At 42.4% G+C, this 27,121-nt stretch overlaps 2 protein-coding genes across 3 annotated transcripts in view; one reads left to right on the top strand and one right to left on the bottom strand.

Annotated features, from left to right (window-relative positions):
- DPY19L3 (dpy-19 like C-mannosyltransferase 3) overlaps nt 1-9,911 on the top strand; it is a 33,255-nt gene extending 23,344 nt beyond the window's left edge. The window contains exons 17-20 of the mRNA XM_068202552.1: nt 335-417; nt 6,984-7,116; nt 7,774-7,932; nt 8,546-9,911. Of these exons, the coding sequence (XP_068058653.1) occupies nt 335-417; nt 6,984-7,116; nt 7,774-7,932; nt 8,546-8,707 (537 nt within the window). The 3' untranslated portion in view covers nt 8,708-9,911. The remainder of the gene's footprint in view (nt 1-334; nt 418-6,983; nt 7,117-7,773; nt 7,933-8,545) is intronic.
- The window catches only part of LOC137481074 (neural-cadherin-like), a 78,235-nt gene that overhangs the window by 4,852 nt on the left and 46,262 nt on the right, over nt 1-27,121 (bottom strand). Inside the window, exons 26-33 of one of the 2 annotated variants that reach the window (XM_068202527.1) lie at nt 26,634-26,757; nt 25,899-26,079; nt 24,863-25,029; nt 23,905-24,169; nt 21,422-21,602; nt 20,231-20,475; nt 18,562-18,716; nt 15,244-15,658 (exon numbers count right to left, since the gene is read on the bottom strand). In XM_068202527.1, the coding sequence (XP_068058628.1) occupies nt 15,281-15,658; nt 18,562-18,716; nt 20,231-20,475; nt 21,422-21,602; nt 23,905-24,169; nt 24,863-25,029; nt 25,899-26,079; nt 26,634-26,757 (1,696 nt within the window). In that variant the 3' untranslated portion in view covers nt 15,244-15,280. Of the gene's footprint in view, nt 1-15,243; nt 15,659-18,561; nt 18,717-20,230; nt 20,476-21,421; nt 21,603-23,904; nt 24,170-24,862; nt 25,030-25,898; nt 26,080-26,633; nt 26,758-27,121 lie in introns of those variants that run through there. The other variant, XM_068202528.1, reaches the window with a different exon arrangement.

The following is a 27,121-nucleotide window of genomic DNA, read 5'->3' as shown; positions in this document are numbered from 1 at the left end:
TTGATACAGATTTCCTACATTTTTTTGTTTAGTTTTATATTTCCTTTCCAAACTAATGTTAATTCCTGAGGCCTTTCCTTCTCTTGTCATCACTGACAATGGGTAGTTCTGGTCCTGTTGATCATCTGGCAAGAGCTGCAGATCTCAAACTCTGAAACTGTGTGTTCATCCTGCAGTGACAGCCACCTCTCCTTCCTAGGAAGAGCAGATAGATAGACTTGTGTACAAGCTGGACAAGATTATTTGCCAGCTAAGAGGAAGTAATACATTTCAGCATCCAAAACTTGTTTGCTTCATTCTGTCTTCAGGTTGTTCTATTTTGTTTCCATTTTAGTTCTGGCCAGGAATAATGGATGAACTATCAGAGCTGAGAGAATTCTATGACCCAGACACTGTGGAGCTGATGAACTGGATTAAGTAAGAGGATTTTTTCTCTATTTCAGTTAAATGCTATTTGTGTAGATCTAATGTTCTTAGTTATAGTGTTCTCCTTATTTGTCACAGCTCAGCAGTGAACTCTGGTGACCCGTGAGGATAGTTAGGGTGAGTGGGTTATCAGGAGGTTGGGTATGAGCAGCTGTGGAGAGCAGCTCCATGCTTGGGTTCAGTACCAGGGCTGTGTTCCATGTGCATCAGGGAACCAGCTGATCCCTTTGCTCCCACAAGGACACAGTTTTCCCAGCCAGAAGAGGTAAATTTGGAGATGTCAAGCTTCTCTCATCATATTATAGCTACTTTACATTAATAGACCTCTGCAGTGAAATCATTTTATTCCCTAGCCCCACCCCCCCCCAACCAAATGTCCTTCTCAACTCTGTAAATGTTAAAAGCTTGGATGTAGTGCTGGAAAATCCATACTCTGCAGTCTGTTGGACTTGAAAACAATCTAAGGTGTTTCTGCTTGTTATAATTAATCTCAACATCTGTTCCAAACTGCAAGCAGAGTATTTTTAATTGAACTTGAACTCATTACAGCTAAGCATAGGTGCAGTCTTTCAGGAGTGTGAGTTAATCATTCCAATCCCACCTCCTCACTTCTGCTTTCTCACAGAGCATAGGAAGTTGTTTTTTAGGTGGAAACAGTTTGGAATACTTCATGTAGAAGATGCTGAGAAAAAACACCAGGTAGGATGTTCTCTGGAGGGCTGTGAACTGAAGGGATATGTTTTCTATTAACATAGAGCAGCCACTAAAAACTTTCAGGTTAAGCTTCTGAACAGGGAGATTCCTGGGACTTGTATTTATTGCAACTCCGGCAATGACTTTTAAAAAAAAGATAATTGGTTTCATGCTATAGAGGAAAACATTCTGGAAGTCAATCTGAATATACAACATTAAATATTGAACAGTTTGAAGTATTTCCTTGGAGTATTTCCTTCATATGCAATGAACTTCAGTGAAACCAGTCACCCAGCCTCTTCTCCCCATAGCAACATATTTACACTCCATAATGTTGTATTTCTTTAATCCATAAACTAGAAGGAGTAATTTAGAAGTAAAATATATTACAAGCCTTCACTGACTTATTTTGGAAGCAGGCCATGATTTTTTTCCATCATTTAGAATCTTTGCAGCCTTATTGACATGTTTTTGTGACTAATGTTTACCAGCCAGTTCCATTTAGCACTACTGTTTTATTAAAAGATGGTAAATGTCTGATAGTTCAGGTCTCCTGTGTGCAATATATAGAGTTATATATAGATTTATACATAAAATATGCATGTGGAGTTATTCCCAGCCATGAACTGGATTTGACTGGCTCCAATGAGAGTAATTTTTCATGTGTTCTTAGTGCTGAGAATGCTAAACTGGTGCTTGTCATCTCTTCATTCCAAGTCATGACAGACAATTACAGAGAGGCATTTTTTTACTTAGAATTTATTGTATTTAGAAGTATTATTCCTGTGAAGAAGAGTTAATTATCTGTGCTTTAAATACCAGTCAACAAAATTTATGGTAAGTTTCTCAAAGTGGGACAGATTTTGTTAAGTTTGATATGTAAGAGAAGACTTTTTCTTTACTAACACTTGATAGTTGTGCTGTAGTTAATGACCTGTCAAGGCTGGTGTCAGGAACTAATCATTCATTATTAAAACTCCGTATGAAAACCTCTAATTTGTCATGTATAGCAGTGAATTAAGAATAACTCATCTGTCTTGCAATCTCTCCACAAGAAAACCCTTCTGTCCGCTTAGCTCTAAATGCATATTAACTTGTCCAAATATACAATCTGAATAATGGCCAACTATTAGTCTGTCCCCTGTGAAGTGTCTGCAGATGCATTTCTTACTCTTACCCTCACTAAAATTGCCATAGCATTTTCAGGAAGATCTACTAATTTGTATCTGTGCAATTGCAGAGCACAGTTTTTTACACAATGATCTTGCATAGCCCAATCTTCTGTTTTTTTTTCCTACCCACCATCCCATTTTCTTAGCTTTTTTTCCCACAAAAAAGTCAAGAATCCAATGCTCCAGGGATAGTTCACAGGTCTGTTCCCAGCTGGGAAGTACATTAAAATTCTTAGTTTTGGTCTTTCTCCCTAAGACAACAGGAACAACATGCTCATTTGTGAGATGGGGAAGAATATCAGTAGAATGAGCAAATCAATAGCGTGAACTTCCCTACTCTGTTTACTCCTGGTAAGTGTTAAAGAAGCAGTGTCTTCTGCCTTTAAAGGGGAAATCTGTCCACAGTTGTGGAATATTTCAATAGCAGTTGCCAAAACTCACAGAAAAAGATCTTAAAAATCTTGGGCAACAGCCAAAACAATGGAAAAGTTAACTGAGACTGAGATTCAGCAGAGCATTGTTGGATGTCAACTGTACCTGAACCAGGTGTGGGGACAAGCAGGCAAATTTGTATATTTGGATACCCCACATATTTCCAAGAAGCTCCTAAGGTTATGCATATGAAACACCCATGTTTCAGTGTTTCTTTTAGTAATTTATACTAATTAATGGCTATATTTTATTTTCAACCCAGCTTTAAAGTGTAATTCTGTTACTTACATTCCTGATTTTGAAGGGTAATCACACTGAAATCAACACGTATTCCAGACTTTAAAGGCAATATTACACTTTTTTTAAAAATTATTGTTCTTAAATTCTTGGGCTTTTGTTGGACAGACATGTGAGTAGATTTCAGGCATGAACTTGAGAGTGCCTGAGCAGTAGGCTTATACCAATTGTGTAGGTGCACTTCTTTATGTGAGTATAATCTGCATGCATGAAATTGAAGCTGGGATTCACAGAAATGCATCTTGTTGCTCTTTCTTTGTGGCTGTCATTTTCCATTTTTGCAATTTTCAGTCTTTCCAAACCAGAGGGAAAAAAAAGAACCATGACAGTGTGACTGAATATGCTTTACTGCCTATCATCTGCAGCTAAATCTGTGGTATTTTAATATTGCATTCTGCAAATAAAAAGATTTTCTTTTAAAGAAAAAGAAAAATCTATCATGGCATATTCCTCAGAATCTCCTTTTCTCAAATCCTTTCACTTTGTTGATTCATACCATACTCAGGCACTAGTAAAGGAGTAATCTGAGACTTGTCAGATTTTATGGCTTTGAAAGCCAACTAAAAAGGGTTCAAGTCTGGAGGACTTCTACTAGAAATAGCCATTTTATTTTTAATGATGTCACCTGTAATTGCAATGTTGGCCATTTTTTCCATAGTGCTTCCTAAAACCAGCTCATAATAATTCTTTAGTTTAAGAATTACCACCACTTTCTGAGTCTGTGCAAGTACTTCCTGTAAAACCCTTTTATTTTTAATGAGTTATTCTTTAGTATTTATATAATTCTCTAAATTCTTAACTGTAAGGTAAAGAAAAGGTTCCTACACTGTAATATAGTGCTTAGTTTACCCATTAGCTCAGCTGCAATTAACTTGTTGAAAGCTTAGAGCTTCAGAAATAAATGAGATTATTTGTTCAAAATGCCATCAGGTCTGCTTGGAATGGCATTTAAATTATATAATGTAAATCAGTTTGACCTGTAAGTCCTTGTCATTATTTAGTGACATTTCCTAGAGAATAAATTGTTTGCAGGTTGGGCAGTGTGGTATGGAGCTTGGCAGAGAGCTATAAAAACAAATTATCCTTTCATTTTATACATCATTTGCTCAGACAGTTGTAAAAATGGCTTGGTTTTAGTGTAATAGAGAAGTGTCATTCAGGGGTTTGCAGCACAGGAGGTGCCCTGGCTGCAGAGCCCTGCGGCGGCACCTGGCTCAGGCAGGGCATCGGCAGGAGCGGCCCTGGGATGCAGGAGCCATGCTGGCCCTGGGAATGCTCCTCGGGGCTCCTGTGTCCCCAGAACTCAGTAGTGGCACCCGCAAGAGCTCATGGGGAGGGAATTGAGAGGGCAGACACGGCCTGGGGCTCTGTGTCACCTCCCAGTGTCACCTCCCAGCTCTCTGCCCAGGGCACTGAAATCCAGCACTTGTGCTCCTGGCACTGTCAGTGCAGCACAGGGAAAGAGGGCTTCCAGTAGCTCCTGCTGGTCTGGGAACAACTGAGCTGGCCAGTAAAACATGGACAGTGATGTAGCTGAAGGAGTATCATTTCCTGGAACTTCAAACCTGTAAATCTCAGGGAAACAGCTGCCTTTACTTGGAACACCAGATTTTAAACTCCACCCCGACCAAAGCACTTAAGGCAGTTGTTCGAAAAGCAAGCAAGGGTCAGTAGATTGTCTTCAAGGGATAGGGAGAGCAGGAAGTGCTGGCAAAACTCTTTCTGTCTAGTAAAGAATGCAACTCAGCTGTATTTCACCCCTTCTGGGCAGGAGTGAGTGCTTTTGGAAAGGCGAAGAAGGAAACCCTGAATCTTCTGCATGATCCATTTTCTGAGGGGAGATTCACTGGGGGCTGCAGCTCCAATGTCTGCTCCCTGTGACCAGAGCAGATTCAGGCTGGAGAGCAGGGAAAGGTTCTCCTTCCCCCAGAGGGTGCTGGCACTGCCCAGGCTCCCCAGGGAATGGGCACGGCCCTGAGGCTGCCAGAGCTCCAGGAGCGTTTGGACACCAGGGATGGACAGGGGGCATTGCTGGGGGGTCTGGGCAGGGACAGGGGCTGGACTGGATGAGCCCTGTGGCTCCCTTCCAACTCAGTGTATTCTGTGATTCTACATTTTTGACAAGCATTTTTACCAGGAGGTTATTAATAAAGGGCACTATCACCCTTTAGCTTGCTTTTTAAAGAAAAGAGCCTGCAGGCTGGTTTGGCTTTTTTGTTTGTTTGCTTTTTTCCTGTGGTTTTGCCTTTGGTACTTGTTGGGAGGGGTTGCGTGAGTGGGTTTGAGTCTGCTACAGAGCCCATTATAATGCAAATCTGCAGTCAGAAGAGCAGGGTTGCCTTGGTAAAGCCAGTTAGGTTTTAAAATTTGAACTAATCTTGAACAATCACAGAAACCTACTTGTCACATTAGAAGTTGCCTGGCCCAGGCATAAACACAGAAACATGTTGAAGATGCTTTAAGAATCATCATTTTTATTCGGGTGTCTAAGCTCTTCCCAGTCCCTCTGTGAGTCCAGCCCATGTCCTTTGCAGCTTAGTCCTACAGACTTGTGCTTTCCCACAGCTCCAGGGATGAGTCCTGGCTGACAGCCTGTCAGGGCCATCCCATTTGCATAGTACTAAATTCTAACAGGAATTAATTTCTTTTAATGGAACATGTACCTCAGGACACTTGTGGCTTTGAATATTTTAAGTAATAAATAATTTCTTAAGAGATTAAATATTTTCAGAATTTAAAATGAAACCTGTTTTTATAAAGTGCTGAAGGACTAGTCTATCAGGAAATTTAAACTGGCCTATTAAAAATACGATCTCTGGCCTTCCTAGATGAGATTAATGTACCAGTTCAAGATTTTTTAGCAAGGGTTTGTAATTATTAATTCATTTGCTAAGCATAATCTCTTGAAAGGCGATAATAAAATTTAATACTTGTCTCAACATTTTCAAGCTGATCATGGAGCTTAAAGATGACTGAGTGTGTAGCTGCAGTTTCCAAAGGCTCCCTAAAGTGCACCTCAAAGTGCCACTGGAGTATTTTAGTGTGTGCATGGGGATGTTAGGCACCTATTCCCATTCTAACTTCATTTTATTGTGTGCGGCTTTCTGTTTGGTTAGTCTTCACAGACCCTTCCATGGTTATGTGCCTACTAAGCACTAGAAGACACTTCAGCATACTATGGCCAGTTTCAAATAGCCTGATCACAGGAGTGTCCATTGCCTGGCATTTTTACTCTTTCTTTTTGCTCTGCACTTATGTTGTGTCTTTGCAAATATTTTAGATTGTAAACTTGTTGGGAAGACGGTGAGCAAAAATAGTTTTTTTTTCATTATTGGTACTTGAGTGATCTTGCAATACCAGGACTGCTATTTGGAATTTCAAAGGTTACAGTAACAAAAAGTGACAGCATTATTCTGGCATCTTCTGCATTCCCCTTCCCCAGCTTTTTGCAACTGGGATGTCTTTTTTCATAATTTCTCTCTTACAGTTGTCAGAATAGAAGAGTAATGTCTCATGGAACAAAGTTTTTGTTCCAAGTAAATGGTGAATGCTAGGACAGGAACAGAAGGTTTTACCATAGTACCTTATATATATCAGACACAAACCTAAGTCACAATAATTTTCTTGAAATATTAAAATAATTAGAATATAGAAACCTATAAATATTCAGAGGCTTTATGAACCTGAGAAATATATGAAATATAGAAATAGTTTGAAATCGTCCGGATTGTGTTTTCCTTAGATTTCCTCATAGTGCTTAGTAAATTTTTTATTTGCAGTTGAGTATCATCATAATTTATCCTCTTGGCATTGAAGAAAACACAGTTGCTTGAACAGTTTGCTCCCTGAATAGAGGAGAAGCAGAAAAATATTTTTGCAGTCTTTTTTTTCCTTCTGATCTGTCACAAGCATTGCAAAAACACCCCTGCAAAGACTTCCTCAGACTTATCAACATTTGTTTAGGTCAAACACTCCAAACACAGCAGTGTTTGCTGGGAGCATGCAGCTGTTGGCAGGAGTCAAATTGTGCACTGGACGGACCCTAACCAACCATCCCCACTATGAGGATAAGAATCTGAGAGAGAGAACAAAGCAGGTAAGAGATTTCTGATTTTTTTTATAGTAATCCTTGCCCACGTCACTGACTCCACTCCAGAAAATAATGATGTCCTAATGGCACACTGCAAAAGGCATCACCTGCTTTCTCATGGAGTAACTTACTGTCAGTTGCTCAGGCAACTGCTTTGAGATCTCCTGACTCACTTTTGGCAGCTGGTGAGTGTCTCAGCAGCTCTGTGCCTGAGCACCCAGCTAGTCCCAAGGGCACTGGTTTGGCTACTGTGGCATGAATAGATCCTCATGCCCACTTGGGCTGTTAAACCCACATGGAGCATTCTGTGATACTCCTTTCAGTTCCCAGAGCATCACACAGCATTTGATAGAGAAACCACCCTGAGAAACTGCACACGCAGCTGGGAGACTGTTTTCACCTACCCTTCTCTGGACTCGAGACATTCTCAAAGCCTGACAGCACCATCCAGCGCTGTGTAGCCAGTAGCATCCTCGCCATAACACACATCTCCATGTGGAGATTTTACTGAATAAAGCATTTATAGATGGTTTCTATATATTTTGTTCACATGGTTTCCCAGTTCTTTGTTTGGTTCAAGATAGAGGAGTGATGACAGAGCAAACAAAGCAACAGTGAGTGGTGATGTGGTGTGTCTTGGAGCTCAGTTCCCTTGTTCTGCAGATCTACCAGATCTATGCCAAGCGGTCTCCCAGTGACGTGCACAGCATCCTGCGCTCCTTTGGCACAGACTATGTGATCCTGGAGGACAGCATTTGCTACGAGAGGAGGCACAGCAGGGGCTGCCGCCTGCGCGACCTGCTGGACGTAGCCAATGGCCACGTGAGTGTTACAGACCACATCAAGGAACAAAATACGTTTTGCTTGACCTGGCTCTGAAACCCAGTTACTGAGAGCTGAGGTAGCCAGTGTATTTGCACTGTGGGAAGGAAAACCTGCTGGAGCCTTAGACATTCTCAAAATGGCCAAATTAACACTTCTTGCTCTTAAGGGTATTTGAGAATAAAAAAGGGGGAATTTCAGCCTGGGCAGGAAAAGTAATCACTTCCTGACGAGCTCCAGGTTAGGAGCACACAAGCAGAGTTCCCTTCCCCGGTGTAAATCACTTCAGAGCTTCAGTTCACTGAGGTGTGGTTCTGTTACCACTCTGTCAGGGCAGTTCTCAGGCATTTCTAGGGCTGAGCTGGAGCCAGAGCAGGCTGCACAAGCCCAAGCAGATACAGACCTCTGACAAAGCAGCTTTATCCATTTAGAGACAATACTCTAAGTCTTACTGCTTTAAAGCTGTTTTCTTCCTCCCACTTGTTTCCTACTGTGAACAAACCTGGCCAGCCTGACCCAGTGAATGTATTGTGGAGGTTGTTACGAACTTGTTATTGCCTACAACTGTGAATTGGCTAAAGAAATTTCACCGGTCTGTTCCATTTCATTGCAGATCATGGATGGCTTGGGAGAGAATGAACCTGATTTGAAACCGTCCTTGTATCCTCGCTTCTGTGAGGAAATTAAAAAAAACCTTCCTTCTTACACCATGCACTTCACCAGGGTGTTTCAGAACAAAACATTCCATGTTTACAAACTTGCCAAGCATAAATAACGTTTCCACCCATGACTTCAAGTTCAGTATTTCACTGCTAGGACCCACATTAGGAAATGCAGGTGAAGTTTACAAACAGGTTACATTTGTAAGACATTTTACACCAATGGTTTTTTGTTTAATTACTGTGATTCTTTTTTCAGACAGTCTTAATTTTGATAACATTATTGATGTTGCCAGAATTTTCATAAACTCATAAATAAATGCTAGTAGGGACCATTTTGATTTAAATTTTGACCCTCAGAATACTTAGGTTGTAATTTTTTTCCAGTTTCAACTGACTGGAAGACAAGGGCAGCAGCCTGTGAATCTGCTCAGCAGTTCAGATTTTCCTCTGAAATGGTAGAAATTCAGTGAAAGCAGCCCATGCTGCTCCTGCCCTGAGTAAGCATTGCTTTTGTGAATCCTAAAAATAGTCACAAAATGAAGTTTTGTCTTACAGTCCGATCCTTTTTGACAGATCCTTGTGCTCTTTCAGTGCCTCTTTCTTGAATTCTTTGGGAATGTATGCAGATATGAGTTTCCAGTTTTGTGAGTGTGATTGCAGAATCAGTGAGTGCGGATTAAGCAAACAACTTTTAAGAAAAATAATCTTTGGTCCAGCATTTTTAGTGATCAGAAACAAACTGGTTTATAACATTAAGTGTTTAATGATGGAGTGTTACGTATTCTTAGTGAGAAAAAAGGCTGGAGCATGCTTGATACATGTTGCATGTTTGTATCCTTGTAAAATGCTCAGAACAAACAAAAATCCAAATTTCTCAGTTTGGATTCTCAGAACACTTTCCAGTATATACTTTCTGAACTATAGAGGATCCTTTTTCTCCTCGTGTGAATCCCACTAGGATAGCAAAATTGGACAAAAGAAAAACCATCTCTAAAGCAGCAGGAAACCAGTTTATCAAATACATTCAGATAGTAGAGCTTTGTTTTGTATTATTTCAGACACAAAGCTCTATATTTTAGCACAAAATCATTGTGTCCTTGTTCTTTAGCCTAAAACAGAGACTACCAGTGTTTTAAAATTACATGGAAGATTAAGTGAAGCCAGACCTCAATGCTGAGAATTTTGTGATTTGTTTGTACCCTTTGTCTTTTTACCAGCCTGAACTTTGTGATTTGTATCGGATTTCTAAATGTTATGAAGGTACCACATGACTTTTGCTGTGTTTTTAGCACTGCTTTGGTTTTAGATTTAAATCAATCAAATTTGGAAGCCTCACAGTACTCTCCATCTTGAATTAGACATCCACTAGGTTCGTTTGGTACAAAAAACAGAATTGTAATAATCAAGTGCCTCTAGGCCCAGGTTGAATTAACATTTGAATACCTGTATAAGACTGTTTGTGGCCTGTGCAAATAACTCAGTTATAGTAATTACCACTGCAATTAATTTCTAATGATGGGAAACTTAAAGTGCCACAGATAGCAAACTCCACATTTAATTTAATCAAGATGTGTAATGAGATTAGGTGTCACAACTGAGCTGGGCTCCAATTCCAAATGATATGTTTTCCCTTTCAGTTGTACAAAGGTAAATTACCAAAGAGATGGAGATGGTTATGTCACATGCTTAAACAATTTTGTATTCACTAAATACTCATTAAACAATGTTCAACATCCTTCTGCCTTTCTCTGTGGCACAGAAGGCTGTGCTGTAGCCAGGCTGTGTTAAATCACATGCTGACAGGAGCTGGGTTGTTTCATTGAGCAGCTGAAACTCCTGAGTAATTCCTAGCCTGTATCCTTTAATGAGGTTGGAGACCACTGCAGTTTAACATAATACAATAATAAAACATTTTAATCAGTATTAAAACTTTAATTAGGCCTGTAATGATGCATGGTGGTTCTAGCTGCAAGCCTGGGTCAGTGAATCCCTCAGTGAGTGCCTTCAGTAACTGAAAACAAGCACACAAAAAGTAAAAGATGTCTGGGCTGTATGGCTTGTTCTAGAATGCAATTGGATCTTTCTGGAGAGGTGCAGTGACTTTCCTTTGGTGGAGGGGAGGGATTCCCAGGACCAGAGACTGATAGCCTGTTGTCTTCAGAATTTACTTGTAAGTAACAGCTGAGACTAAGAAATCCTGACTGAAACAGTAATTATTTTTAAACAGACTTATTTTAAAAATGCAGTTTCTAATATTGCCAAAGGAGAAGTTTAACCTTTTCATAGAAACTACCAAGTGCAATCTGGTTTGTTTGGGGTTTTTTATACAAAAGGATGTATTATGAGAGATTATCAGAAAGGTTTAACACTATTCCAGGGACTGTAGTGCAGCATTCAGACACCAACCTGCTTCAAACAGTAAATCCAAGTGCCGAGGGCCAAAAGCATTTCCCAGCTCCAGGGGAGCAGCTCCTCCCTGCCTCTGCTTGAGACAAGGGCTGGGGGGAAGGGCTGCCCCTCCCATTCCTGAGGTACCAACTCTGAGAACCAGCAGTGGGAATGGCAGGGACTGGGCTCCTCCTGTGTGCTCCTTGGTGGCCACAAGGACTTTGTGCTGTATGAGATCAGTGGGATTGTGGTATAAATTACTTTTTTTTTTAGATTGCAGAGACAAAATGCTATCAAGGAGCCAGGACTCTTTTAGGAGAGAAAAGCCTTTGAGATCCATAAGTGTATTTTCATTTCTTGTTTCAGTGTTCTGCTGGTGGGATCTAACATAGTTATTTTATAATACGTTGTTGTAAAGAGATGTAATGACTATTGTATACTAAATAAAATGTGTCATTTGAAAGTTGCTTTTTTTGCTTGTTTATATGTTTGGATGGGCTGAGAAAGACCTGGTTTGGGTGTCAGCTTTGTTTTAGTCCATATGGAGGAAAGCAAGTTATTTTTCACAAGCAAGTTTTGGCTTCTTGAGCTCATTATATTGTGTGTGACTTTTGGAATGGCCTTTGTGTTTTAACAGCTCACTGGGCTTCCTTTGTTAGAAGCTAAAGGTACCAGCCACGATTTTTATCAGTCATCACCCCATGCATGTCAACTCCAGTAAGGTCAGTAGACTGAGGCAGTATATCCATTTAAATAAATATCATTTTTTTATTAAGTGTATTATATAGACATAAAATAATATATTAAGTGCTTAGAACACCAGGGACCTGCTTGTTTCCACATTGTAGCTCAAGTTTAGTATTTTTAATGAACAGAAACATTAGTGAACATTCTTTGGGAGTGAAGAAGCACATTTCAAGGGCTGTATGTGCAGTAGGGTGTCCTGATGTGACTCTTGTGGCAGGAGCTGCAGGATGTGCAGAGCTGGAAATAAAACTGCCCATGTGTAGGACTGGTCTAAAGGGGGCTGGGGGGAGTTTGTTACCAGCATTAATTAGGGATTAATGTAATTGATGGGATGTGAGCCACACGTGGTGGGGATAGAGGGGCTTCTGGGTATAGAGGGGATTCTGGGCTCCAGGGAACCTCCTCCTTTCAGTCCCCAGGAGATGGCTGTGGGTTTAACATTCTTGTCATTAAGAAAATGCTCCAATTTCTTCTGCCCACCTTATCCTGCTTCTTTATAGCCCTGTTTTCCTTCCTAAACCTGCTGATCAGTAGGTCAGGCCTAAGGACAATCAGCTTTCCTATAGCTTGGCTCCGTGTTATGTACTTGGAATGTTATTTTAACAGGGGAAGACCATAAAGATTAATGTAGTTGACAGGCAGCCAGATTAAATACTAATATCCGCATGATTATTTAAATTTCAGACCTTTACAAACATTTATGTTAAATAAAATGTTCTTACTGTATGTTTAAAGTCTGTAAAGAACATGGAAGAAGATTAATAAAAGTACTAGATTATTGCAAATCCCACTACCTAGGGACCCAATGGGGTTTTTTATTCAATATTTTTCCTTCCCCCCGACCCAAAGCTTTCTGTGGAAAGCCAGCTGTTCTCCCTGGGAGCCATGGCAGTGCTGGGATAAGCCTTTCTGCAGAGGCACTGAAATACTGGTGTGTGCCTGTGCGAATGCAGAACAAGTGAGGATATGATTTTAGCAATTGCACAGTAATTAAAAGAGCAGCATGCAAATTAAAACAGATAAATTAATTGAACTAATTAGTTATCTCTGGAAAGAGGAAGAGTAGGCTTTAATAGGGCATGACAGCTGCAAATGAGTGTGTCCTATTACTGAGATTGTATCTACACAAGCTCCTAGAGGAGTTTGCAAATGTTTCCTGCCCTTTTGTTTTAGTCTGTATGTTCTGTACAAGGTGGACTCACTGCCAGTGCAGAGGCAGCTCCGAGGCTCTGGGGCTGTTGTTTTCATGTTTGCTTACAGAGTAGGGCCACAGCTGTAACAGGGAAGGAAGCAGCAGCAGGGCAGCAACATTTGCAACAGCACTGAGACATCTGAACATCAGCAGCTATGTGGCTGCTCTGTGGGACACGTTTGTCACCTTTAGGGTTCCTGGGCAACACTTGTGCTTGTGCTTGTTGTTACTCTAACAGGGACCAGTTCCTCAGGGATGGAGGAAGAGCTTTGACGAGGTCTTGTTCCCCTGGGGAAACCCAAAGTGGTTTTTGGGTGGGTAACTGGATCCTGGGCCCACCAGCAGAAGCTTTTCAGGCAGCACAGTACCCATGACTCACATCTGTGGAAGCATCTGATCAAAACTGAGAGAGAACTAATTCAACACAGTTCACCCTTCAGTCATCCTTAAACACAAACAAGGCAGAGACACCCGGAACAGAAGGCCAGTTTATTAGTGATACGGTGCCTGAGATAGGCAGGACACTTCACAGGCAAATAGACAGTGTCGGCCCCAAGGAGCTTACAGGCTAAATTAAATTAAAACCAGCCAAAGCAAGAGCATGTCCATAGGTATGGGAAGAACACAAGGTATGCAGACAAAATTATTGCTGTTTCAGGAAGGAATAGATTTTTGTGCACAATATGTATGTAGTTCATTTTCCATACCCTGTTTGTGACTGCTGAGGTGATGGAATACAGGAGCTGGCAAACTGGACTGGTGAACACTGCATGATGTTTCAGCCAAGGTTTCCTCCCAGGCAAATAAATGTGTCAGTAAAATTACAAAATCACAGAGACTGTACCGTCTGTGAACCAAAACCATTGGGAGTGAGTAAAAACTGGATTCAGGTTTTCCAGAGGACAATGCTCACCACCTGCAGTGTGTAACAGTGCTTAATGGTGCACTCAAGAGTTTTCCAGCGTGGCACAAGTGCACATGAAAACAAGGTACTGTGTGAACATTTCTCATTTGGGAATCATGCAAACTGAGCTGGCCTGCAGACAGCTTTCACTTACTTATGGGTTTTAATAGATATATAAAAATAAAAGCCAGACCTCCCAAAACAGACTACTGTGAGCAAAGCAGTTTCAGTATCTGTTATAATACATTGTTTCATGCTTCGTTTTAATGAAACATAAGAAACTAGGATATATTCATATTATTAGCTCCTAATATATGATGTACATATAACTTATAGTTTACATATCATAATAGATATAATTTACATATTATACAGAGAAGAAACAGCACAGCGTAAGATTTAGGGTTTGCTGCATTGTACTCCATTTATCTGTACAAGTGGTCCCAATTTAAAAAAATCAAAATTAATTTAGTGGCACCTTGTCTCTTCCAAATATTGTCAAGTTTAAGAAAAATCCAACATAGTAGCTGGACATTAAACGGTTTCAAAAAGGGACTGATTAATTTAGAGCATAATGTTCCACCCCCTGCTACTGCTGTTAGTTTTTCCCTATGTTTCTTTGTCCCCAGATATGTCCTGCAATGATTCTATCAAAGGAGATTTAACAAAACATGAGCAACACAGTTGTAGATGCAAATGGCACAGTTCAGGCTGGTTTAGGCTCAGTTTAGCAGCTCATGAGGAATGAGAGATTGTGATGAACTGCGGTGTTTGCTACTGAAGTTCCTGACCAGCCCCCTTTGATGCATGTAGCCAGCACACCTGGCCTTTTCCTTAGGAAAATTACGTAGTTGTAAGCAGCTGGGTTCATGTGTTGTGCCCAAATCCAGTTTCTGCCCTTGTATGGCAGCATACAGGGATTTTATCACAGTATAAATGAAGTTCCAGTTCATCCTTCTGCTTCTTTCCTTTTCCTGTAGCCCTGCAGTGGCACCTGTGATCAGTGCTGTCACTGTGCACGTTGGGAAACAGGAGCGATATAATACACCATGGACTTCATTATATGAGAAAAAGACAAGGTGTTTTTTTCTTCAAAAACTGTTAAAGCACCAGAAACAGCACATCCAGCATGCTTCCCTCAGCTCCTCCTCAGGCCGTGTGCATTACTTCAGTGATAAAAAACACCTGTACTTCTTAATCACAGAATATGAATGACTACATACCCCAGATTCTCTCTTTATTCCTCCCAGTAGGTTTATATACCAAAATGCAAATGTCCAGCATGTCCTAGGCTGAGCTCCTACCTACCTCTGCTGCCCAATGTGCCTCCTTAGTGGGAATGTGAATCCCTGTGGAAATAAGGAAAAAAGGCCGGGTGGTGCTAATACGGAGCAGGAGTATAAAAAACTGTGCCTTACCTTTGCCTCGAGAACTAAAAATAGCAGCCTTGGGGAGCTACAGGTCTCCTGCCTCTCTGTGCAAGTACAGCTCCCTCAGTTTCTCGAACTTGGGTCCCCACTCGTGGATGTCCTCGGCGCCGCCGCCGCCCAGCCCCGCGGAGCTGAGGGAGCTGAGGGAGCTGAGGGAGCTGAGGCTGCCGGCGCTGGAGCCGGCGCCCTCGGTGCAGAAGACGCGCAGCGAGTCCTGCGGCGGGCCCGGGGCGCGGCGCTCGGCCTCCCTCAGCAGCGCCGGCAGCGCCCGGCCCAGCGCCGCGGGCCCGGGCCGCGCCCTCAGGGCGCCCTGCCGCCGGGCCGGCAGCTCCTTCCTCCTGGGCACGGAATAGGCCGGGCTGCCTTGCAGGGACACCTGCAGCTCTGCCATGTTGTAGGCGTCCTGCAGGGAGAAATCGGGCACAGGGAATTAATACTCTCTGTAGGTCCCACAGGCTCACGTTCTGGTGGGAAAAAAGGAATGATCGCGAGTCTGCGGTGAGAACCAGAAGGGTCGGGTGCTCTGCCAGCTCTGGCACCTGCAGTGCACCTGAGAAAGCCTGTGAGGAACACCTGTGCACTCTGCACTGCTGCGGTCAGGCTCAGAATCAAGTCTGATTTCATCCAGAAGCTAAATAAACGTGACAGAAACACCTCAGCTTTTGTTCTGAAATTCAGATCCAAAGTGTCTTTCCATGCCTGGACACTGATCCCACAAGTGTGGCAGAAGAGGTGAGAAAGGCTATTCACAAACAGCACGTTAAAGAAATCTTTCTGCAGAAGTAGTTCGAAAATGTGCTATGATTTCTGATAAAACATTACCAGTCCCTGGAATAATACCTAATTATGTTACATGGCAGTGGCACAATTGTAAAAGCCAAGTAAAACTACCTACTCCCAAAAAAGTCACTGATTCCCTTCCAGCTCAGCTGTGGTAAATGCTGTCTGGGAATTGTGCCACAACCTCTGGCACAAAGCTGCCAATGCCAACAGTTAATGGCATTCACTGATCAGAATCTCTGTGCCACCTGCAATGAAGAAGTCCTGTCCCCCAGCATCCTTCAGCTCCCTACAACCCAAAGGTTGTGTCCCTGGACTGATTTACAGGCCAAAGTACAATGCAGACAGGTGGAGGGAGACAGAGTTCATCAGAGCAAACAAATAATTATTTGTATTGCTACTACTGTTCATGGAACAGGAGCCATCAGTGACAGAGGTGTGGAATCAGCACTTCCCCAAAGATTTCTTTAGCTGTCTAGCATGTGGCATTGTGCATAACCATGTTGTAAGAGATTAACCCAGGTAATGTCAGTGAGCTTTGCTGAATTTCCCCTGGAGGCTGAGAACAACTTAAACTCCCCCCACCTGCAATCAAGAAGCTGCCTCAGTGGCAGGATGGGGTTTGGGACAGGAGCTGCTTATTCCCGTTCCTCCAGAGATTGAGAAGTGTTGGTGATGAACATCGAGACCAGCAGCCCAGATCCCTGCCTCAGGCATGTCCTAAGTTACTGCAAGCCCCAGTCCAGCCCCACTCTGAGCACGGATACCAGGAGAATCTGTGACATGGAACAACTTTTTGTTGTGCACAAGTGAAATGGGAGCTTGTTCCAATACAGACTTGAGGATCATCCCTTCACTGAACTGGGTGATAATAAAAGCATCCTTCATTGCTACTAAATGTTCATTAAAATTACACATTTGTTCTGATAATAAACCCTTCTTGGCTGGCCATCCACAAACCCAACTCAACCCTGCCTCTGGGTCCAGAGCTGGCTTTTAACAACATCTGGTGGTCAGCTGAGTTCAGTGTGTAATCAACAATGCAGTGACCTCCTGCAATTTTTATGAGCTCCTCATTTCTCTGGGAAAAAAATTTATTTATTTCACATGCAGAAACTCCTTCATATGACAACTCCTTGTCCTCAGAGCCCTACCATCCACAAACATTACAAAAATGAATCTCTCTTATCCAAGCAGCCTTTTGTTGAGGTACATTAGAACACAACTAAGGTGGTGTAATTCTAGGTGTTTTGGGGACTGGTTTGTTTGTTCGGGTTTTTTAAATCTAGACAACTAGGTTTTAGCTTAAAAAGTTTCAGCTGCAATCCCAGCAATTGTTAAATCTGAATAATTTAGGAAGAACACACAGAACCCAGAGAGGCTTCACTCCAAGCACTTTTTCTTCAGGCAGAGTAATAACCTCAGATGGAGATCATCAAGTCACTAATTTGGTTCTACTGCTTAAAATAAGGAGTGCATTTTAAGAACTCTCCAAAAGTAATTAAACATGTCATACAGTAACTGTAGGTTTCCTCAAAGAGACCTTCTGGGTGTAAAATTGCAAAATATTGCAGAGGAAGTTAATCTGATTAAGGAAAACAGGCTTTATAGCTGTCTGTGTTATCGCATGGGAAATGTCTGTGTTTATTACGTTGCCACTAATTCACCAAGAAAATAAGGATACTCTACAAGTAAGAATATTTTAAAATCAGTGGCTTTTTTTGGCCTTCACACTGGCACCATGACTATTATTACCTCTGCAGAGTCACACCACCCCTTGAACCCATGAAATGAACAGTTGGCAATGAAGTTTCTTACCTTTTATAAACATAGAAAGCATCTATAGGTCAATAAATAATCTATTAAGAGTACTTATAAATAATATTCACTGTTTTCCTTCCAAGCTCTGCCTTTCACTGACACATGAAAACCTTAGAACAGCCAGCAGGGATGTTAATAATACCTGCTTTGGGTATAATCTGCTCTACTCTAAGTATAAACTGCTTGTGTTCAGAGGTGTATTTATGTCCAAAACACAAAAATGCAGAAAGGTTCTTCCACAACCACCACATGCTCCAGGGCCTCAGAGGAGCCAATTCAGCAACACCCCTTCCCAACAGGGAAGGTGTGAACACCTGCTGTTGGGAGCAGTCTCTGGAAAAGCCTGGCCATGAGGAACAGTCACACCAGACTCTTCCAAGCCCTTGGAGCTCCAGCAGAAATGAGCCCTGAGAACCTCAGTGTCTCCTGAGCCCCAAAACCAAACCCAGCAGCTGATCCCTACTGCTAAACTCACCCTACAGGCTCCTATCAACATGCACTCAGGATCACAGGCTTTAAGACAAATTAAAAATGAATAGGCACTTATCTCTGCTTAGGAAACATGCACCCTCATCCAAATAATTCATTTGCAATTGCAGGGCTGAATCAGCAGAACGAACACTGAGGACAAAGCACAAAATGCATTTTCCTTAGCATGGTTAGGCAACAGTCCCCTCTTAATTGTAACATAACAGTGATCCTTACTTCATCTTGCTCCCCACCCCCTTCTTCATTGTAGTTGAGGATGTTTTCCCTGATGTCCTCCAGATCCTCAGGATGAGCAGATCCGTGGTAAACGCCTCCGTGCAGACCCTTGCGCGTCTTCCAGTGAGCCCAGAGGAAGGCGGCGCTGAGCAGAGCTGTGGGGACACAGGAGCAGAGCACAGTGATGTAGGCACCAGCAAACCCCAGCGCACAGCAGGGCCAGCACGGCTGCACTCTGGGCTTCTCAGCAAATGTCTGGGGTTTGCACTGTCCAGTGTGGTGAACATCAAACACGGAAGAAGAAAAGCCTTTAAAGAGCATTTTGAAACACCCTTTAAAGCCCAACTCCAAGTTGGTCAAAGACCAAGTGGTGTCTCTGTCGTGTCTCTCTCCTGTGTGGAGTTGAACTTGGTCACAGGATATGCATTACAGAGGGGTACAAAGAAGAAATAACATGCTGACAGTAACAGACACAATTACACACAAATGAAACACAAGAAGACACAAGACAGAAGAGGAAATTACTTTTAGATGTTTTACTAGAAAACAAGAATCAGGCACATTTTGCCTTAGCATTCATTAATTTAAACATTTTTCTTAAATGCTGAAGTGCATTTACACAACTGACAATCTTCAACATCAGGTACTGAACATTCTGTAAATAGAAACTTGTGCATCACTGTGCTACCAACTCTATAAAAATCAATAAAAGCTCAGAGTAAGACCTCAAAGCATTGAATACCATAAATTAGCAGTGCAGTGAACTAAAGAAACTAGAATCTCTTACAGAATATCTACATGGAAGCAGTTCTGTGGAGCAGCATCTAAATGACCTTGGGACTGAAATGGGGTACACAGAATTCATGCCCTACACTCCTCTAATATAAAGATCTACTATCTACCTCAGCTATCTGGGATTCCAAGAGCTGTAATACCACTTAGCTTCCCACGAATTTGCTGCTCATATTTGCATGGCAAACATAGTATCTAGCAGAATTGGGGAAAACAATGGTATTTTCATACTCTTACTGCAATTTCTGAACAAAACTGCACTAACACTAACAGCCAGGAGAAAAATCCTATGTCTTTACTCAGGCAAACTTCCATAACATTTGAATAAACAAAAAAGACTCCAAGATGTGATCCTTCCTCACTAGGAACCTCCTTCTGGCTTTTCTCTTTAAGATCCAATACCTAATGGCTGAGGAAGACAAAATCAGCTGCTTAGGAGCTGGGACACAACTGGCAAGATGCAAAGTCTGCTCCTGCCTGACCACTGTATTCCTATCAGACAGGAAGTTTCTCCTAGACTGAAAAATCTGTTTCATACTCAGCAGTATTTTAAACAATGCTTATGTGGTAGCAATTTCCACTCTTGCTCTTCAATTGTATTTGCTTCTAATTATGCATCTGAACAGTTCCTCAGCAATGACATCGAAATGTGAAGAAAACAAAACTGTAGAGACCTTCCATAGCTCACAAATGTTGATTCACTTAGCGATGGAAGCACAGAGGGATGAGAAATCAGTGATGGGACCACAGCAAAGGAACAAAGGCAGAGTTGAATCTCCCTCAGGAGTTTTCGGCAGGAGATGAGGCGATGGCTGCTCAGGAGAGGTGGACACGTGCGCTCACCACAGGTAATACAAGACGTAGTTGCCGTAGCTACCTAGGAGCGCCAGGAAGCAGACGCAGATGGCGAAGAGGGAGGTGAAGCTGAGGCCTGTGTCCTTGTGGAAGATGGCCAGGGTGATCTCACAGCGGTGCCCGGTGTAGCCGTCGGGGCAGTGGCACTGGAAGGTGCTGGGGGACAGGGACACGCACGTGCCATAGTTGCAGGGCCGCTCGGCGCACGCCGTGTACACGCACTGCCGGCCTGAGGCGTTCTCCAGGATCATGTGTCCTGCAGGGCAGCTGCACACACCAGGGCAGAATGGCACCGTTAGTCTGGGAGAAAACAGCCGTGACAGGCAGCACTGAAGATGTTAAAACACACTTTGGTGACACTTTTTGCACAGTTTCCAAAGCAGCTACTGGGAGTAAGTTATGTGAAATCATGACAGGTCATAGCCTTTCCTGAGGCAGCCATAGCATGAGCTGCACAACTTCAGACCCTTATGTCTGGGGTTTTCAGAACTCACGTAGTTCCACTGCCTTCTGCAAGATTATCCCTGTGACAACCAGCTGGGTTGGCCTCTGCAGTTCTGGCTAGGCAGGACAGGCTGTGCTATGTTCTTTGAGTTTCCAGAGTTAGAGAACTCCATTTGTGTGGACAGTGGCAGTCAGGAGTGTGTGCAAACATTAAGGTGTGTGTAAGTGTTCATTTGCACACCACAACCGACAGGAATTAGTGTTGTCCTGACCCCAGCCACAAACACAAGAATCTGAGCGCAATAGTGTGGTGTTCCTAAAGCAGCTGAAGGAGCCTGGGAGGGAACAGAGGCAACAGCCTGGGACAGTGTAAGAAATCAGACCCTCACAAGAGAAAGCATTGACACTGTACAGCACAGGCTTCACAGCACAGCCAGAGAACTGTGCCACTCCAGCTCACACACCCTCCTGTCCTGGTTCCAGGGTTTACAAGCATTCTGGATTTGCTGCTGCTCTTTAAATGTTTTCCATTAGACAGGCAGCTGAACTTGCTCCACAGTCCCTGGAGCCAGGCTGATTTACATCAGCTGTGGTGGTGTCTCTAAGGACACAGTAAGCTGCTCCCTGTGCAGGTGTCCAGCTTTGTGTGCCACTGTGGTTCTAGGGATTTGATGAGATTGCCAGTGCCAGCCTTCAAGCTGCACACTTCGACATCCACCCTTTCCCACCTCACTCTGAAGGGTTTTGTGCATCTATTTCCACCAATTACCTGCATTCATGCATCATCCACAAATCAATACAAATAAATTCCTGGTTGCAAGGGTTATTCCTACAGGCCTCCGAAGAACAGCCTTCTTTGATGCCTTGGGCACTCAATACTGACACCAACTCTTTCCCATGAGTGTCCAGGGGGATTCTGTAGTTGTTAAATCTGACATCCTTCATACATCCTAGAGCAAGGCACAAAGAGACAGTTTTAAAAACCATTCAGCAAAGAATCATTTGAAGCAGCTGTACAATTTGGCAACAAAAGACACAGGCTATCAAAGTTTAAATCCATGACTGAATTCACTTAAACTCTCATAGCATTGTCCTTCATTTTTGGACTGAATTTGCTGAAGTTTTAGATCCAGATTCCCAGTGTTTTCCACAGGAATCAAGTGCTGCTGCAGGTCTGTGCTAGTTTTGGCTGGGACAGACTTAATTCTCTTTCCAGGGCTGGTGTGGGGCTGTGTTTGGATCTGTGCTGAACACAGGGCTGATAACATGGAGCTGTTTCTGCCCTTGCTGAGCAGGGCTCACACAGAGCCGAGGCCTCTCCTGCTTTTTGTGGGGCCTTGCTGGGGAGGGGGCTGGGGCTGGGGCTGCCTGGGAGGCTTGGAAGGGACACAGCCAGGACAGGTGACCCCAAGTGACCCAAGGGAGCTTCCAGACCATGTGGTATCATGCTCAGGATATGCAGTGAGGGGAAGAAGGAGGAAGGGGAGATGTTTGGAGAGGAGGTGTTTGCCATCCAGGTAAGCAGGTAACATTCCACGGGATGTGGCCCCGCTCTCCTGGAGGTGCTGAACACCTGCCTGCCTGGGGGAAGCAGGGAATTCATTCCACGTTTTGCTGTGCTTGTGTGCGTGGCTTTTGCTTTCCCCATTAACTGTCTTTATCTCACCCCAGGGGTTTTCCAGCTTTTAGCCTCATGACTCCCTCCCTGATCCTGCTGGTAGGGAGTGAGTGAGAGGCTTTGAGGGGCTGGAGGCTGGCTGGGGTTAAACCATGACAGCCTAAGATAGTCAGTGGAATATGTACCCCTCTGCTGTGATTTCCATAGAAAAGTCCAAATATTGTGGGGAATCTGTTACATATGGATAAGCTGTTCTATTCTTCAATGTACCAGTAAAAACTGTTTGTCTGATTTTAAATTGTAGCTTATGGCTTACCTTTATAGTATGAAAAGCAAACCACAAAAAATGGTGGGAGAGTCTTCAGTCAGGGATAGAAAATTTGTACTGAAGAAGTGTGGCATTAACTTTGTATGCACGAGATGCCTCAGCATGAAAACATATACTTTGATTAATGAAGTACATTTTATGATTTTGAAGTCCTTAAAGTTTCAGCTACTTAGCAGCAACATTAATAGCCCTAATTAAAATTATTTTAATGCAATCATTTGACTTCTTTATTTACTTGAAAACAAACACTATTACTCCCATAAATAAAAAAATCAAAATATGCTCCCTAATTCATATCATAAACTTTATTTATTGGAATACTTATAGTAAAGCAATAGAAAACAATCTTTTTCTAAATAATTTGTGATACACTTAAGTTGTAAATTATTACTCTATTTAATTTCTCTCCAGGCCCTTTTGCATTACTCACTGAAGTACTTTTGCATGGTGAAAAGATGATCAGCTTGCTTTGAATGGATTTACTAGGACCTGGTTAAAGAGGTGAAGGGCATGGGAGAGAGGTGGCCTATAGACACCAGGCAGGTTTAACCAGCAGTGATGTGTGATCCTTGGCAATAAAACCTGTGCTGATTTGCTTTATTTACACTGTGGGTTTAGACAAAGGCCAAATTTCCAGTTGAGCTCAGAGTAAAGAGCTGCCGTGGATATCCCAAGCTTCCAGTTCTTTATATTTCTCCTTTGAGGAACTACTCGTTTTCCAGGCTGGAAACTGATTTGCTTTTAACAGACACTGTGACCTTATCCACTCAGTTGCTAAAAATTCAGATTTTTAGCTCTAATTCAATAAACGATTTCTAATTTTAGTTAATGCTTTGACTGAGTGTAAAATCCAGTAATACAGAGGTAATAAACAGGGTTTGGTGGGTGCTACGCAATGCACATATAAAATGGAAAAATTCCTTTTAGCATAGGAACAGATGTGTTTGGGAGGGAAGGAGAGCTGCCAAATGGACTGGGCAGAACCATACACTGAACCAGCTCTGCCTATCCCAGGCAGGGAGCCATGCACAGTCTATATGGGAGAAATTTCTGGATCTCCAGGTAAAAATTCTCTGCAGCCAAGGCAAGAGGTGACCATCATTATTCCAGGTCCAGTAGCCAAGTGTATTTGCAGGCAATTCCCTGCTGTACCTTCTCCTGGTCAGAACAGCTTATCCATCCCTGTTGCAAAGTGTCATGCAGGCAATCTATGTACTTTGGGCTCAACATAAACAAGAAAGTTTCCTGCACTATTTCTTTATTTTTATAGGTCCATATTATGAACAGTGGGATAGAGAATTCCTACCTTGAAAACTCCTGTTTTGATTGAATGGGTAGGTGTTTCCAAGGACCAGGCTGCTGGGGTCAATGACGATCTCTTTGTATATTCCTGCTGCTTGAGTAATCTCTCTCTTTCCCCCTCCTTCATAAAGGCGAAGAGTAAATTCATTTTCATTTCTCTCCAGTGTGATGTGATGCCATTCACCATTATCAATGTGGTAGGAGGGAAGGCTTACAGAATAGTTTCCATCACCCAGATTGTATGAGACCGCTAGGAGTCCCTGAACAACCTTGTGCATAATTTACAAATAGCAAGAAAGAAAAGTCATTGCGTGGCATTTGGTATTGACCTGTAACTTCAATCTTATGGCATTTGTTTAAATTTAGGGTATGTTTACACTGCACATTTAGGTGTAATATAAAAATACTGCAGGTGCTACTGAATTAGGGAACCTGAATGTGGTAGCAATATACTCACAGTAGTACGTAAGTCACCTTAGGAGTAATTTTACCCTGATCTCTCTTGCACAAATTTATGAGGTTCTTCTAATAGTTAGAAACAACTACAGTGACAGCTCAAACCAACATGGCTGAAGAGGTGAGTTGTTCAGTGGTGTTCATAAAATGAGAAGGTTGTCACTTTGAGAGCCTGACCTCATTAGAACTGCGACAGGCACCTTGCTTGGCAGAGTCTGAACTACACAGAATTGGCTACATGGTTCAAAAGGACACCAGGTACACACCCTATTCATCCTATTCTGTATACAACCTGCACTTCTCTGCAACTGGCATCAAAACCAATGGGATACCACACCTGAGTGGCCAATATCTCAAGTAAAGGATCACATATATCTATCCACAAAACCAATTCCAGACTCTTGGTGCTCAGCATAAGGTTTTTGTTCTGTTTCCATCTCTTAAGCGAGTGTTTCTCTGAGCTGTCTGTGGCTCTGGTGTCACTGTCTGTGAGCAGGTGCCCTCACCTGCAGGGTGATGTGCTCGTCCCTGGCCCGGGACAGCACGGTGGCGATGACGCCGTCGGGCTGCCGCGTGCGCACCAGGGCCTGCAGCAGCGTCCTGCGGGCAGACACACTGACAGGCAGCTGGTAGCGGATGTGGCTGCCTGCCTCAAACCGGTACTCCTTGGCCACTGCAAGGGAAAGAAACCTTTAAACCATCTCCTGAGGAGAGGGAAACATTGTTATTGTCCTTAATGTCATAATAAGTGTTTAAAGTAAAAGGAAACAATTGCGATGCACAGCATGGATCCGCGAGACAATTTGTCCTTTGGGACATCGCCTGTATTTATTTCCACAGCTTCTCCAGTCACTCTCGCGCTTCATTTTCCTCTGTAAAGAGGTGTTCTCCTACCCAACTTGATCCTGCTAATGGCTCCTCCTTACAATGCTCACAAGGGGTGATGGCAGGGAAGCAGCACCTCTGGCCAAGACAAGAGCCTGCAGGCCAAGTACCACAATGAAATTTCACAACCTGCTCTTTTATAATTGTATTTCTGCTGCAAACTTTGGCTCCATGAGAGCTAAAAATCCTACTATTTCCAAAGCACAGGTCCTTAAGCCAGCAGAATCTCTTCCGACACCAAGAGAGCAGTGATTTCTAATTCCAGTTGCATAGTTCTAATTCTTCACAGAAAATGGTACTGGCACACTCATATTTTTTAGGTTATTAGATATTTCTGAAAGTGTAAACAGATGCAAATCAAACAAATGTAATAAAATAAAATACTTTTTTCACAATTTTTTGTCATGCAGCCATGTTGTTATACATTCATTGCACAAACACCCTCAGGATTAAAGAAATGATCCTGTACTGAGAAAGCAATTTCTCAAAGGGAATTAGAAAAGAAATTGTTAACAATCACAGGCAACTACACTGCAACATGGCTTTACATAATGTAATATAAAACCATCTCAACAATCATTGCCTGCAAATATCTGAAGTTTCCTGTACTGTAAAATTTAGCAGCCTACACTAATGAAACAGAAAAGCAGGGTTCACCTTTATCACATCGGTAGCCGTGGTAGCCTGGCAAACAGTGACACGCAAACGAGCCCCAGTCCCCAAGGCACCTCCCATGGGCACCACAGGAGGAAGATCCCATGGTCTCACAGCTCCCATCCGTCAGGGTGCAGCCAGGGAAGCTGTTCAGGGACTCTGCAGGAGACTGAAGGTCGTACACCTTCAAGAGACAGTTTGTGATGCAAAAATATTATTTGAGAAACATATTTCATTTTTAAACAGAAATAGGTGCACCACTCATCTGCATTGCTGAAGTTACTAAGTTTGCTTTTTGACATTCAGACTTCAGCTGATTTTATCAAGAGCATATTTTGCCTTTGAATAAAGTCAACTGACTACGAAAACAAAAAAAACCAAAAAACCTAATACTTCCTAAAAAAGCAGACAGCTAGCATAAATACACTGTTACACAACTGACATTCAGAAGCTCCCTGAATGCACAAAGAAGCTTGGAAAACAGATGCATGAAACAGGGGATAAGCAAACACACAGTTCCTGCCTCATTAATACATCTCCTTCTATTGAGAAATAACTTTTCAAGGTACTTATTCTAATTATCACAGAAAGCCCCAGAATTTTCTTGTATTGTACACTGATGCATGTGGGCATTGAATACATTGATGGAAGCAGAAGTTTCATGTATAATACAAATCTCCCAAAAGTTGAATAAAGAAGTTTTCTTCTCTGCTAAAGCAAACATTACTCTGCTCTTACCTGAGTATCCAAGATGAAATTGCGCAAGCAACCAGAAAAATGTTTGTGTAGCAACTGTGGGTAGGAATATGGTAACGACTCTTTCACACCACCCAGCTGGAGAACATGGTTCACATTCCAATACCTTTAAAAATCATATCAATAATACAAATAGATGTGCATCTACCTTCAAACATGGGCGGATAAATAAATAAATACACCAATTCTCCAAATAACAAAGGCTTTATAACATAACAGTAGAACTCAACTACTTTATCTTCTCTCTCTGAAATAAAGCCCTTTAAAATAAGGGGTATTTTTTTAAACATGACAGTGAAACCTGCTGGAAGTTTAACTGTGGGACACTATTACATTTTGGGTATGTTTGCATTCAAGTCAGAAACAGCTGTGATATTCTAGACACCATATTCTCCTTCAAGTGCTCTGTGTACACAGACATCTTATGCTGTAGGAATACTACAAAAAAGGCTGTTCTGTGTATGACTAAG

The sequence above is a fragment of the Anomalospiza imberbis genome, chromosome 12 (genome assembly GCF_031753505.1).
Source record: "Anomalospiza imberbis isolate Cuckoo-Finch-1a 21T00152 chromosome 12, ASM3175350v1, whole genome shotgun sequence".
NCBI classification, from domain to species: domain Eukaryota; kingdom Metazoa; phylum Chordata; class Aves; order Passeriformes; family Viduidae; genus Anomalospiza; species Anomalospiza imberbis.
The sequence above is the reverse complement of the archived record's forward strand: the minus strand, read 5'-3'. Positions and strand labels throughout refer to the sequence as shown.